Below are 13,716 nucleotides of genomic sequence, written 5' to 3'. Positions count from 1 at the left end.
ACTTGTTTTACAGAGAATTAATAGTGTAAAATGTAATAAAAGAACCGCACTATTCATGGAATGTTTTATTTTTAATTAGTATCGCATCATATATTAGTATGTTTGAAAAATAAAAATCTTTGATTTACTTCTAACTGGGAGTTTTAGTGTAACTTATCCTTTTCTAACAACATTTTATTATTTTGAAAACCGAAATGGAATCTTACGTAAGAATAGGGAGGAGGGGTTTGAAAAATCTTACGGACCCTTAGCTGGGGGAAGGGAGTCAAAAATTGCCAAAATCATCCTTACATAATTAATGACGGCCCCTTACGCGATTCAGGCTATGTAAAATAAATAATAAGCAGTAAAAAAAGAAGCCTTCATTTGCACAAGATTTGACCATTTGTTCCTTTCTTGGCTCTTTGTCTTCAAGTAATTAGCGTACTATAATGACAATTTAGAGAAGAAATCATTATTATTTTGTTTTTGTTTTTTAATGCAAGTTTTAAATATACCTTAAAAGTTATCACTTCGTCATGTTTTAATTTAGTTGCTAAAATTGTATGTTAAATCAAAACTTCACTTTTTTGCATCACATTATCTTCGGATTATACTAACATTTTACTTTCTTCAGGACAGTTTTAGGACTTCAATTTTGAAAAAAAATCCAGGGGAGAGCTACCGAACCCTGTCCCGTAAAAATCTTCAAAGTTCGTCTACAATTGCGTTTTTGAACTGCAATTTCGAAAAATTGGGCAATTGATTTCTCTTTATTTTTTAAAAAAAGAAAGAAAAAAAAACGATTGGGGAGAGTCCTGGAGATCCATCCCTTACCCTTACGTCTACCAATATGGCCTATATAACTGCGTTTTAAGTCTTCAATCTACAAATTTTCGCGGAGTTCCCTGTAGCGTTCTAACATCACCAAAGACCGTCTAAAATTGCGTTTTTAAATTCAAACGCTTTTAAATTCAGATGTCAAAATTGAGGGATTTGATGAACAAATCAAATCAATCAATTTATGAGATTTGTTTCCTATTATGCTCTCCCTTCCTCTATTAATTTCTAAAAATTATTTTCTAGTTGCGCCATTGTTGTATGTTGTATTACGCATGCGCATATATATCATCACAAGATTTTTCTTTTTTTTTTAATTTAAAAAAAAAAAAAACCAAAAATCCCCATTGCTACACAGAAATTATTATTTGATTTAAATTACTGCTCATGTAGTTTGAAAGAAAATGTGACAAGTTATCAACAGGGTTCGTTGATTTAAATCAGCTTGATTTAAATCACGATTAAAATCATGATTTAAGTCAAGTGATTTAAAAAAAAACCATCGATTTAAATCAGTTGATTTGAATCGAGTAATTTTAACAAAATCATTAATCAAAATCAGTTGATTTTATTTTTACAAATTAAATTTGCATTTTTTTAGAATGTATTGCTCTACATTTAACTACACTGCATTATACTATCTTAACTTCAACCGGCAAAACTTACATATATCCCTCTTTTTTTTCACTCTCGAAATATTGCTTTCACTCCAAAATTACAGTTTAGAACAAAATAAATATTTGCAGTTTTTCTTATACACCATGATTAATATAGTTAAGAAAAGTAATCGTTCAACATATTATTTTATGCTAAAAAATACACCATAATCCAAACCTTATCTTTAAGCAAAGCATAAAATTTTTTTGAATCGTTATAAAGAACTTATCTTAATTTTAAAAGTAAGCTGAGTGGATTCATCTATTGTATGAAATATATTATGTTTATACATGTAAAGTGTAATTAATATCTACAAATTTTTGAACATTTAAAAAGAATCAAAACAAGCTGATTTAAATTTAAAAAAAAATCCTATTCAAATAAAAAAGAAATCCGGATTTTTTGATTTTTTCAAAAAAATCAAACAAACATCACGCAACCAGGTTATTAATAATATGAAGAAAATAAAAAGAGTTCGAAATTTTTTTTTTCTTTGTCTGCATAAAAATTCTGCATCTGACCCATGGGCGCCGGCAGATTCATATGCAGAAGGGTACACCTACATGTAAATCGCTAAGAATTTGTTTTTACTAGTTTATTAATTAATTTATATTTAGTTGTTTTTTTTTTTTAATTTAGTTCAACTAATTTTATTTTATTTTATTTAAAACGAATACTGAGATGAATTTTCATCTTTGTTAAAGTTAATTAATTTATAAATTTTACATAATTCTCTGATCACAATATTTCTGCACTTTTGTAATTTGACCTTGCTTAAAATAAAATTAATTTTACTCATTCAAAATAATTAGTTATTAAAAGGTAAAAAATAATAGTACTATTAAAAATATTAGATTAATTCTGCTTTTTAAAATTCACTTATTTACTTTGAAAAGCCAAGGGGTGAAAGTACCCTCGCTTGCAGCCCCTTATCGGTGCTGCAAGGGAGGCGTACTGCAGTGCCGGAAAGCGTACTGGGTATAAATATGAGATTAATAATTTTCGTGATGTATTTTGTATCTTTTCTCTCTCTGATTAATTAAATTTAATTTTTGAAAGTCAGGAAGTGAAAGTGCACCACTCTTCATGTAATCATGAAACTCAATCATGTACATAAACATGATGTTAATATCTTTCGTGATTAGTTTTAAGTAATTCGTAGCTTGTCTGTGCTTAATATGAATTTAATTTTATTTATTTAACACAAAAAATTATTGTAAGAAAGTTTAAACATTAAAAAAATATTTAAAAAAAATAATTCAAAAAACGGGGGTGGGGGGGGGGGGGGGCGAGTGAACTCAAGATCTGGCCCCCTCGCTTTTCAAGGTACGAGCCGCTACTGATTTTTGGACGTAATTAAGAGATTTCAGTGGAAAAGTTAAAATTCTCATTGCCAAAATTTTATGCACAGAACAGCACACAAGTTTGCGCATGTAGTGCCATCTGTCTACACTTCTAGTAATGATAATTTGAGCCTGTCATGTTAGTAGCATTAGGAAGAAAAATACTTTGAATGTAACCATGATTACATTTAATATTAAATCATAAAGATGTCTGTAACATATTTTTTGCCTTTTTCTCTTTCTTTTACTCACATCATTTTGAAAAATTAAGTAAAAATTAATAGAGTAATGGACTACTCTTACCTACCAGTCAGTGTTTACTTGTACAGTTGGTTAAAGATTGCTGAGCCTTATTCGTCATTGGGTTAACGTGAAGAATACTAAAGGTATTATTCGTGTAAAGCTCCTGTGAAGGAGTTATATTTTAAAGTAGGCTATCGTAAGCCATATGGATAATCACCCCTTCCTGTAGCAGTGCGGCGGGAGGAGGGATATCTAAGAGGAAACTTAGGGCAGTTGTTGATCCGAACTTCAAGGCGGTTTGGTTTGAGACAGATATGGTTAACAAAAGCTGTGGAAATAATATGAACCCATGCTCAAAATAAACAATTTGAAAAAAAATTAAAATTTCACGCCTATGAGAGAGTTTTTAACTTTCTTTTCTAAGAAACCAAGAACATTAAAACTTGTTCTTTAGTTCTAAAAAATGAGAAAAAAGTGTACAATGTGAATATGGTCAACTCACGATAACTCGAAGACCATATAGACCGACAAAAACCTTCGAATAATCGGAAGTTGCTTTCCCATTCTTCTCAAGAATTATTTTTATTTATTTTTTTCTGAAGCTGCCTAGAGCCGGAATCCTGTTCGTGGTGGCCTTTATTTTCTTTGGGGAGAGGGGAGGGTCTTTTTTACTCGAATCTGTGGACTAACTTTTTCATCACAAAAAAAAGCATAAAAGTATTTAAGATTTTTTAAGCATGTAACGATTTTGAAGCTGTTAAAATATTTTTAAATAGTTTTGACTGATTGAGAATCACGGAAAATAGACGTATACTTGATTTATGACAAAGGTCTTTAACCTGGATTCCGCGGAGTTCTAGGTTTCGCTGGAGGGGTTTCGCCAGTGGTCACTATTTGCTTAATCAATGCTCAAAAATTTTAGCAAAATTATTCAAAAAAGATAGACTATTCATTCTGAGCTACCGCATATGCAGATACCGACAAAATTTGCAAAACCTTTAGAAACTTTAAAGATTTTAGTGGACGAGATTAAACAAAACTTGGTATAGAAAATAATTCCAATCTGAGTAACTTTTAGAACCATTAACGTCAAGAGGGTGGCTCTTATGAGCAAGTGCGGCTAGGGATTTTCTAGGTTAGCGTGGCTATTATGCTTTAAAAAGAGATGAAACGAATCAAACAAACATTAGTATGTACACGGTGTTTCAAAAATGACTGATACATTTGAAAAATCAATAAAAACTAAACGGGTAGCGATGGAAATATACCGTTTGTTGCAATATGCAAGGGACAACAGTAAATTTTCAGACATACAAACTGTAAAAATTAATCATAATGTTCCTCAACAGATGGCGCTGGTGGTATTTTAAAAGGTATGAAAGAAAACGCAGTCTGTAATATCGCCAATATGACCGGTATATTTGAAAAATCAATGCAGCTCGTTTAGTTTTTATTGGTTTTATATCTATACCGTAATGTAGGTGATCTTGCGGACTGCGTTTTCTTTCATACCTTTTAAAATACCGCCAGCGCCATCTGTTGAGGAACATTGTAACTAAATTTTCCAGTTTGCCAGTTTGAAAATTTACTGTTGTCCCGAGCAAAATGCAACAAACGGTATATTTCAATCGCTGCCCGTTTAGTTTTCATTGATTTTTCCAATGCACAGTCATTTTTGGAACTTTCTGTAGATGGAATTTAATTGGAACTGGTGATGTTTTTTTTTTTTTTTTTTTTTTGCTCCAAACGGTGTGGAGCGGTTTCTCTCGTTGAACATGACTGCTATACTTCAAACTTTAAGAAAAGGATTCAAGCAAATATAAAATAATCAATAAACCCGCTATCACCAGACACTAAACAAGTTAGGTATAGAATTGCTCATTTAACGGCTGAGTTTGCTTCACAAATATCATCTTGTTTTTTTTGACAGAGGTTGATTCACGAGTTGCTAAAGTTTTTTCTCTTTTGCTGATACTAAACAATACAGCTGTTTTGTGCCAAAAATTTGTTTTGTTTTTTTAAATTTCCTGCTAAACGTTAAATACCTACTGAGGCTCATAGCTCTGGCTCAAATTTTACTGTTAGTATAATATTTCAACGCTTATTTTAGTAGAAAACCGATGCCATCCCCGAAGCGCCTGTCACAGGGAACCTTCAAAAGCAATCTTCCTTTTCTTTAAATGTTGTTGTTTAGGATGTTGATATTATTGTTGTCATTTGTATGTAAAATTACTTCTCGCAAAAAAAGGGGGAGGAAGAAAACTCGAGTTCGATGTGACAACAATTGCAGTTGTGGTAACGGATATGCGAAGTAAAATCACTTCGAAAAACTGAAGGAAAAAAAACTGTACCACATTAAAATTTCTACTCTAATGGGATAACTCATTTACTGATAGTAAAACAAAACAAAATGAATTCATTGTAAAAATTCTTACATCTTCAAAAAAAAAAAAAAACTCTACTGCATTTTGTATGCGAGTAAGCATGCCTCTGAAAAGACCTCGACTTCAATGAGAAAACTCATGCCGACAGATAACAGAAATTCAGATTCTAGCAAAAACATTTGCCTCAAAAAAAGAAAAAGGTCTACTTTGATTTGTTTTACAAATATCTTAACCAAAGACGATTGCTCAATGCAAGTTTGCTTGCGAGTACTAACTACTTCCATTTGGAGAGTTCATCAACTGTAGAAGGTAATTAGACCGTTAATTCGATTACCAAAATGCTTGTCGCAAGCAAACAGTCGACACTAATTGATTTATAAATGTATTTTACTTGCTGAAGAGAGAGTTGTTCGGGACTTGCTTAATAAGGAGTCGTCCACAAAGTAATGTTTCGTTTTAAAGGGGGGGGTGGGGGGTTCGCGAAATAGGGAATTTGGGACAGAAGAAGGGAGGGATCAACAAGAAGTATTATGTCTACTATTTTGGTTGAAACTAATAGCCAATGATTGAGTAACTCGCGAGTTTCAACAATGAAACTCGCGCCACGGCATGATAATTTGGTAATATGTTTTGGTAATTTTTAACATGCAGGGAAAGGCAGGGAAAGGCAAGGCTGAACTCGATCCAGTAACTTAACTGTTTTAAGGTTCCTATTCCTATTCCTATTCAAAGTCACAACTGACTACAACTGTATTTATGTCGAGTACTGCATACTAAGTGCCTTGCCTCCATTATTTTATATACCGATAGATGGCAGCACCATCACCGGATCGTACAGTTAATTAGAATTTAAAACTAGACCAGGAGCTAATAGCTACCTGGTGCTAGCACCCCCAGAGGTATCGTTTCACTTGGAGGACATTGAGACCACGAGCATATTTAACGTCGCCCAGTCCCCTTTAATGACGACGGTGGGTCTTCGACCATCGAGGTTCGAACCCAGGACCCTCCGGCCCCGAATCCGACACTCTACCGATCGGGCTATTGTTTTAAAGTTAAGACTGTGTTATTTCAGGGGAGTGAAGAAATGAAAGAATGGTCAACACTGAAGGCTATCTACTGGAGTTTAGGGTTAATCCACTGGAGTTACAGTTACAATTTCAACTATCAAAATATCACTAAACAGACAATGGCTTCTTCAAATGTAGAAGCAATTTTCACCTGTCATACCTTGACGGGCGATTTTCTAGTTTATTGAAATAATATGCTTATGTAATATAGTATGACGAGTGACGAGGGGAGGGGTAAGGTGAAATGTGACACTTTGCAACACACGGAGAGGGAGGTTAGATGTGTTGAAAAGAAGTGATTTATGGACAGCCCCCAACGCGTGAACCATTGAGAAAAGCATTGTATTATAAATGCGTTTCAATTCGATTTTTACTGTATGTTTTAAATATTTCCATTGGTCTTCGCAGATTGGTCTCGCGTAAAATTGTGTTTTAATGTATGTATCATATATAATAGAGTACACTAGGCTTCACTAGATCGTAGTAAGGATCAATAAGGTGATTAACTCTCTACTGGCGAGTTGCAGATTCGGTGCCTTCTGAATCGAAAATCACCCGTGTACTCTAATGATGACTAGTGCTCGTTAAATCTATCGTGGTCGCAAAGTGCTCCAGGTTCTTACTCCCTCTCAATACCTCTGTGGGTGCTGGGTCAGGGGTTGCTCAGCTCCTGATCTGCATCAGAAAACAGGGCTCTTAAACTCTTCATCCAACAATGTAAACAAAGTATGAGCACGTTATTTACGATAAAACTATCAAAAGAATCATCCGTCGTAAAATTGCTGTTAAGTTAAAAATATATGGTAAAAGCGCTCAATAATGACAGTCCAGTATAATCTAGTGCTTTAATCGGTTTAATAGGAAAAATGTAATGTAATAAGGAAAACCCGTGAGATAACTATAGGTCTTGAGCATATACTAATTCAGCGGCGTAGGGCGTGGGTTACAGCCGGGTCGCCAATTTGTGGCGCCCCATCCGCACTTACAAAAGCAAAAAAAAAAAAGATTTTAATGTTCTATGAAAACATGAAATTCCGACAATTTTCTTAAACAACTACAAATGTGTTATTACGAGATTTTAAATGATTTAATGCACAAATAAAAACTATGAAGGATTTATGTATAACTTGCCCCAGACGCATATGAGCAAAGCCGTTGCGAGGTCTAAAAAGAAAGTGAGTGTATGAAATTGATTGCCTCTTAATTATTTCAAGCGTATCTCAAACACGGGGTAAAGTCATGGGTTTTTGTTTTTTGGTTTAAGAGGAGTCTGAGTTTTGACAATATAGACCTAACCCTGGGTATTACATTCACTCCATAATGTGTGGTGGGGTGAAGGGGGTCTGGGAGTTCCTCTCCCGGAAAAATTTCAAATTAGTAGTTTTAGAAATACTTTTTAGCTTTATAGCCCCCCCCCCCCGTAGAACGCCACTGACTAATGTATAATTTGAACATATGATAATATATACACTCATGTTTGTAAAACTGCAACACGAAGAAGGAATTATGCAAATAAACTGAAATTCACTGGAAATGTATAGCAGGATAAGATATGCAAATGATTAGGATTACCTAGTTACGACCACTGAACTGCGTCGTAGACTTTATATTTAAAGGGCTGTAAAAGTATTTTGGAATCATTGCTTGATTATCTGTCGATGGTAGATGTTTCTCTAGTACCCAATATGCCTTGTCCAAAACGCAGAGCGTCATACGAACGAGTAACGGAGTTCAAATGTAGCCGCATGATCTGCATGCGTGAGGGTGAACTTACGTATAGAGAAATTAGTGCCCGCACGTGGCTTAATGCCTCAACTGTGGTGCGTATTTGTAAAAGATGGACAGAGGACGATGAAATTAGCCGAAAGACTCGCGCCAGCCCGCGCAACTGAATGACGCCACAGGATTATCGACAGCTCACCAGCCTAGCTGTGATGGATCGTATAGCGTCCTCTCGTACGCTAGCATAACGTTGGAGTATGGCTACAGGTGTCACACTTGCTGCATCCTTGGTTCGTCGACGTCTGCTGCGCCAGGACCTGCATGCAAGGATTCCCCGATGCAGGATTCCATTTACCCTTAACCATTGTCACTTCCGGCTTCAGTGGGCCCACCAACACACCCAATTGCGTGCGAACTAGCAGCAGGTCGTCTTCTCGGATGAGTCCAGATTTAATCTGCATTATAACGATGGACGTGTACGCGTCAGCCGTTACACATGGGAATGTCACCTCCCAGAGTGTGTAATCCGACGTCATACCGGCATAACGCCAGGCGCCATGGTCTGGAGCGCTATTGGATATCAAGGGCAATACCATCTAGTCCGAATTACGTGTAACTTCAATAGCGACCGCTGCTTCACGGACGATGTAACGCCGAAGGTACTACCCTTTCTTCAGAGCATTCTTCTGCAGTGTTTCAGCAGGACAATACACATTCACATGTCGCACGTAACGTACAAGTGTTCTTCGGTGCACGACAGGTTACACTACTTCCTTGGTCTGCCCGTTCTCCGGATATGACGCCCGTCAAGCATGTCTCGGATTGTGTTGGTCGGAGACTCGCCCATGTGTCTCGTCCGGCAGTTGCTATGGAAGAACTTCGGCTTCAAGTTGAAGCCATATGGGATGCTTTTCCCAATCGTCACATTCAGAACCTCTATGATTCGATACCAAACACGTACAACAGGCTCGCATAGCTGCGAGGGGTAGCTACATTCGGTACTAATTTACGCCAGTTATTTTCATCTCAGTGATCTGTAATTTTAATCCTTTATTTGTAGCACTATGAGTAATATGTGCAATAAATGCGTCCCTTTCCAATGGGACCTTCATGTTGTTGCAATTTTCACAAACATGAGTGTGTTTTGAGCATACACTTATACATATATACACTTATACATGCTTTGAAAACTTGATGTGTTAAACGTTCGACATTTTCTTCCAGGTTGTGGGACAGTATTCCCTTCATTGCTTGGCTTATCCAACTAGGACACTTGGTCTGTGACATGTGGCTCTACAGTGTGCCCCGAATGCCGGGGGATTCGGTGGCTTGGGCCCTTCTCTACACTTACATGATTTACCTGTTGCTACCCATAAGGCTGAGCATATGTCTAGTGCTAAGCATAGTCATGGCTTTTGTGCATCTGCTGCTAGTTGGAGTGTTACCAAAACCCATAGATTTCACTGAAAACCAGGTAAGAGCGTTGCTGAACTAGAAACGCTTTCACTCAAAGAAAATTCCGTTATCCCTGTTTGGGTTGGCAAACTGGGAACTATGGAGTAAAACATTTACAGGCAGCTAATATATTGGATTATTCATTAAGAAAACTTTCAATCAATTGTTTAAAAAACAAGATCAAAATAAATATTTTTTTAAATCAAAAACAAAACTGTTAGCAGTTTTTTTCTTCTTGGGTAAAAAATTACCTCACCTCAGATTTCTTTCTTCCTTTTTTTTTTCGTTGCCAAAACTTTTTTAAAGAGTTAAGAGTTTAGAAGGAAAAGAAATAAATTAGTAAAAATAAACTGAAGTAAATCAACTTTTATCAGCAATAAAATCTTATGCAATTCTTTATTTCAAGTAAAAAATAAATCATCCGAATTTCATTTCATTTTTCGTTTCCAAAAATAAGAAAGCTAAATTTAAACTTATCGATAATTAAATAGTCGATAGTGGCTTTTTTTTAATTCACTACAATGTTTGCGGTTTGAATTCACTGCGTTTTAAATCAGTTAATCAATCTCTAACTTTATACAATGTTAATTCCACGAGAAATGGTATTTCATATTATTAATAACTTATTTTCAATATATTCCTATTGCATGAACGAAAATTTAAGAACATCTTCAGAATTTGCACATTAATCTCATTTTCATGGTACTAAAAAGTAGTAGACTTTATTTTTAAAAATTGTATTAAAAAGTAATTCTCTCAAAAAATTTGATCAGTGCCGTGTAATAAACATAGCAAAAATGAAATTTGCTTGTGTAACAGACCAACACTTGATCTCTGACTAACAAACAACAAATTAGTAACCCCAGTTCAGATGTTAACTTTCAAGTAATACGGTAAATAAAACGGTTCGAGCTTATATACTTTAAAGTAGCAAAGCTCTACTTGATGAAATATGGTCTGTATGTGGCCCTCCAAATTTGCCCATCTAGTGCAAATAAATGACCTTGGAATTGCCAGTTTACACTCCATTTCTAAACTCTAACTTGCTTTTAAATTTCTTCGGCTTCTCTCATTTTCAGCATGTAATGTAACGGCACCAGCAACAGACATGCTTAAGACATCGCTCTCAGGTTAACTCAATTTTCTGAGCCTTTTAATACATTAAGACTTTGAAAACAATTTTTCTCTCATGCAACTTTATCTCATCGAAAGCTTGGCTGTTTCTGGGACCTTTGAATCAGTTCATTCAATTTTTATTCGCTCAATTTCGAAAAAAGTTCCGACCCCCCAATAACAGACACCGAAAAATCTGATGATACCCAGTAACAGATAGGGTGAGGAAAGGATGAGTAATGGACAGACTTCCCCTTTTCTCTTCAGATTGTGCAAAAGTTCTTTATTTTTATATCTAAAACCTTATTAAATTCAAATGAACATAAAACACCGGTAGACCTTGTGGTGGCTACTCAAAACCTTCCACCAGTGCCTTGTAAATACCTACTGGATCATAAATTTCACTCTGATAACACTAGATGGTTGGACTGTATTCAGGAGTCACAGCAACATCAGTTTTATCCGCCTAAAATTCTTATTAGTATTTAAATCCAAAATTACGACTGTCTGTTAGTTGACCCTTGTTTGTAACTGGTGCCATTATCCTATGTCATCACAGACAAGTAATGATAGCCAAATGTATAAAAGAATTTATTACTTAAAAAAAAATAATTTGAAAAACGATAAATTGCATTCTTTATTGGATCATTCCTTGTTTCCAGCTTGGTGCCAATGTGCTGCTGTTTATTTGCGCCAATTTGTTAGGCACATTATCCTACTTCTTCTTGGAAAGGAGACAGCGGCGAGCTTTTCTAGAAACGCGCCAAAGTCTGGAAGCCAAGTTAGTGCTCGAAGAAGAGTCTCAAGAACAGGTATGTGGCTGTTGTTTTTTGTGGCTAGTTACCTAGCGATTTATTTGAAATAATGTTTTTAACTTTCAATTTATTGCAATTTGTATGTTTACTGGCAGTAACATGAACCTCAAATTAGTAGAATGTATCCCAGTTTCTGTTTGTCTTCATAAGAAAATAGCAACTTAGATTTGCTAAAAACTTAGATCGTGTTACAAGTGACAAAAATATAACTGTTTTTTTGAACGTAGTGAGTTATACACTATTTAAGAGTTGTCCATAAATGTCACCCTTTTCAACGTATCGGACTCCGACAAAGAAAGTGACACAACTGAAAATTTGGTAAAAACGTACTAGCTATTGATTTACTTGCTTTTGGTTTACCATCACAAACGCGGCTATTTGTAACCTCATATACATCATTGGGTTTTGAATATTTATGACAGCAAAATTTAAAATATAATTACATATGAGTTTATCGTTGATATGAATTCATCGGCACTGATTTTCTAAATGGCGTGGTAGATTGTGTAACAGTTCTACATCTATTAATAAGCTATTGTTCTTAGTCGAAAAATTCCGGCCAAGTTTGTTTATATTCTGCTAGTCTTTGTAGATGAAATTTAAAACTTAAATCCGCTACATATGGCACCCCAACAAGGAAAGTAACACAACTGAAAACTTGGTAAAAACGTACTAGCTATTTATTTAAATTCTGCATTTAGTTCTTCTTTCCGTAAAATTCGCACCAAGTTAACTTACATGACTCGTGTGCGATGGTATAAATGCGATATAGTCAATAGTGACACATAATTAAAACTTTACAATTAAGAAGGAAAATCTTCCAACTTTAAGCATGCATTATTCTTATAGACAACCAAAACGGGATGTGATGTTAACTGTTCGAGCTAATTTCACATCAAAACATTTTAGGGCATACTGTAGTAATATCTGGGACTAAATCACATAAAACTATTGTTAAGTGAAACCTTATGATTTTCTCCAATGTTTTTTTTTAGTCACTTTGTTACCAGGTGCGATATACGACGTCATTCCCCTGTACCACAAAGTGTCACGCATCGCCTTACCCCCTCCCCTCGTCCGCATGTCACATGCGTGATTGTTTTTCATAATATTTTCTTCAAAAAATGTTTGATATGGTACTTCTTGTTACCCCCTCCCTCCCCCTCATTAAAAACCCTTATGCTTTCATGAACAACCCCCCCCCCCCCTTCACCCTTTAAAGTTTGACATAATATGTGTGTGGTCCCATTCTGCGATCAAAGTATCAGTAAACTTCATAGTGCATGTTATAAGTCTTTAGTGCCTGCTTTTGAAAGTTGTTATTTATGTTAGATTCAAAAGTCGTTGAAATAAGTCGATAAGTTTCCCCAGCTTACCGTTTGTTTAGGGGGGAGGGGAAGGGGCGGATGTAAGAAGCAGTTGTACCGTACAGATTTGAGACATTGTTCTATATGTACTTGTAGTTCAAAACTAAGACTTGTCAAAACTTGCAGCTTTGAGCAAAACGTATTTACACATTTATTTTCTCCCACTGTAATGCAGGGAATTTGACTCCTTGGATCCATGGGGGAGCAAGCTAGGGCCTCGCTTTTAAAAGGCGGTAAATTCACCTTATTTCTGCACATTTTATATATATTTTTTTAACTTGAAGGAAGATGGGTAAGGGAGGCAATTTCAAGTTCTGCCCTAACTCGGAAAAGTCACATATTCGGCATTGTGGTACTCTTGTAAGAAAAACACAATTCACACATCCCCTCCCCTTTTTTCCTTTATTTAAAAAAAGATTGTTTTTCACATTTGAAATCTTCGATATATTTAAACTCATAATTATTAAAACCTTTTAATCAATATTCTTTCACCTGTGATACTTTAACTCTAGCCGTGATTCAGATATCATGCTTTGCCAATGGTTTACTATCACTTACCCGGCTATTTTTAATATGATAGGCCTACATGATTGAGTTTTTAATATTTACGACAGCAAAATTTGAAATATAATTAGACAGATATGAATTTATCGTTGATATGGATTCATCGGCACTGATTTTCTAAATGGCGTGGTAGCTTGTGCAACAGTTCTACAACTACTATAAAT

At 35.3% G+C, this 13,716-nt stretch overlaps 1 protein-coding gene across 4 annotated transcripts in view; it reads left to right on the top strand.

Moving 5' to 3' along the window:
- LOC129227718 (adenylate cyclase type 3-like) overlaps positions 1-13,716 on the top strand; it is a 327,000-nt gene that overhangs the window by 98,136 nt on the left and 215,148 nt on the right. For all 4 annotated transcript variants that reach the window (XM_054862320.1, XM_054862321.1, XM_054862322.1 and 1 more), the window contains exons 4-5: positions 9,463-9,712; positions 11,469-11,618. In XM_054862320.1, the coding sequence (XP_054718295.1) occupies positions 9,463-9,712; positions 11,469-11,618 (400 nt within the window). The remainder of the gene's footprint in view (positions 1-9,462; positions 9,713-11,468; positions 11,619-13,716) is intronic.

Source organism: Uloborus diversus, chromosome 8, assembly GCF_026930045.1.
Source record: "Uloborus diversus isolate 005 chromosome 8, Udiv.v.3.1, whole genome shotgun sequence".
In the NCBI taxonomy this organism is placed as follows: Eukaryota; Metazoa; Arthropoda; class Arachnida; order Araneae; family Uloboridae; genus Uloborus; species Uloborus diversus.
The sequence above is the reverse complement of the archived record's forward strand: the minus strand, read 5'-3'. Positions and strand labels throughout refer to the sequence as shown.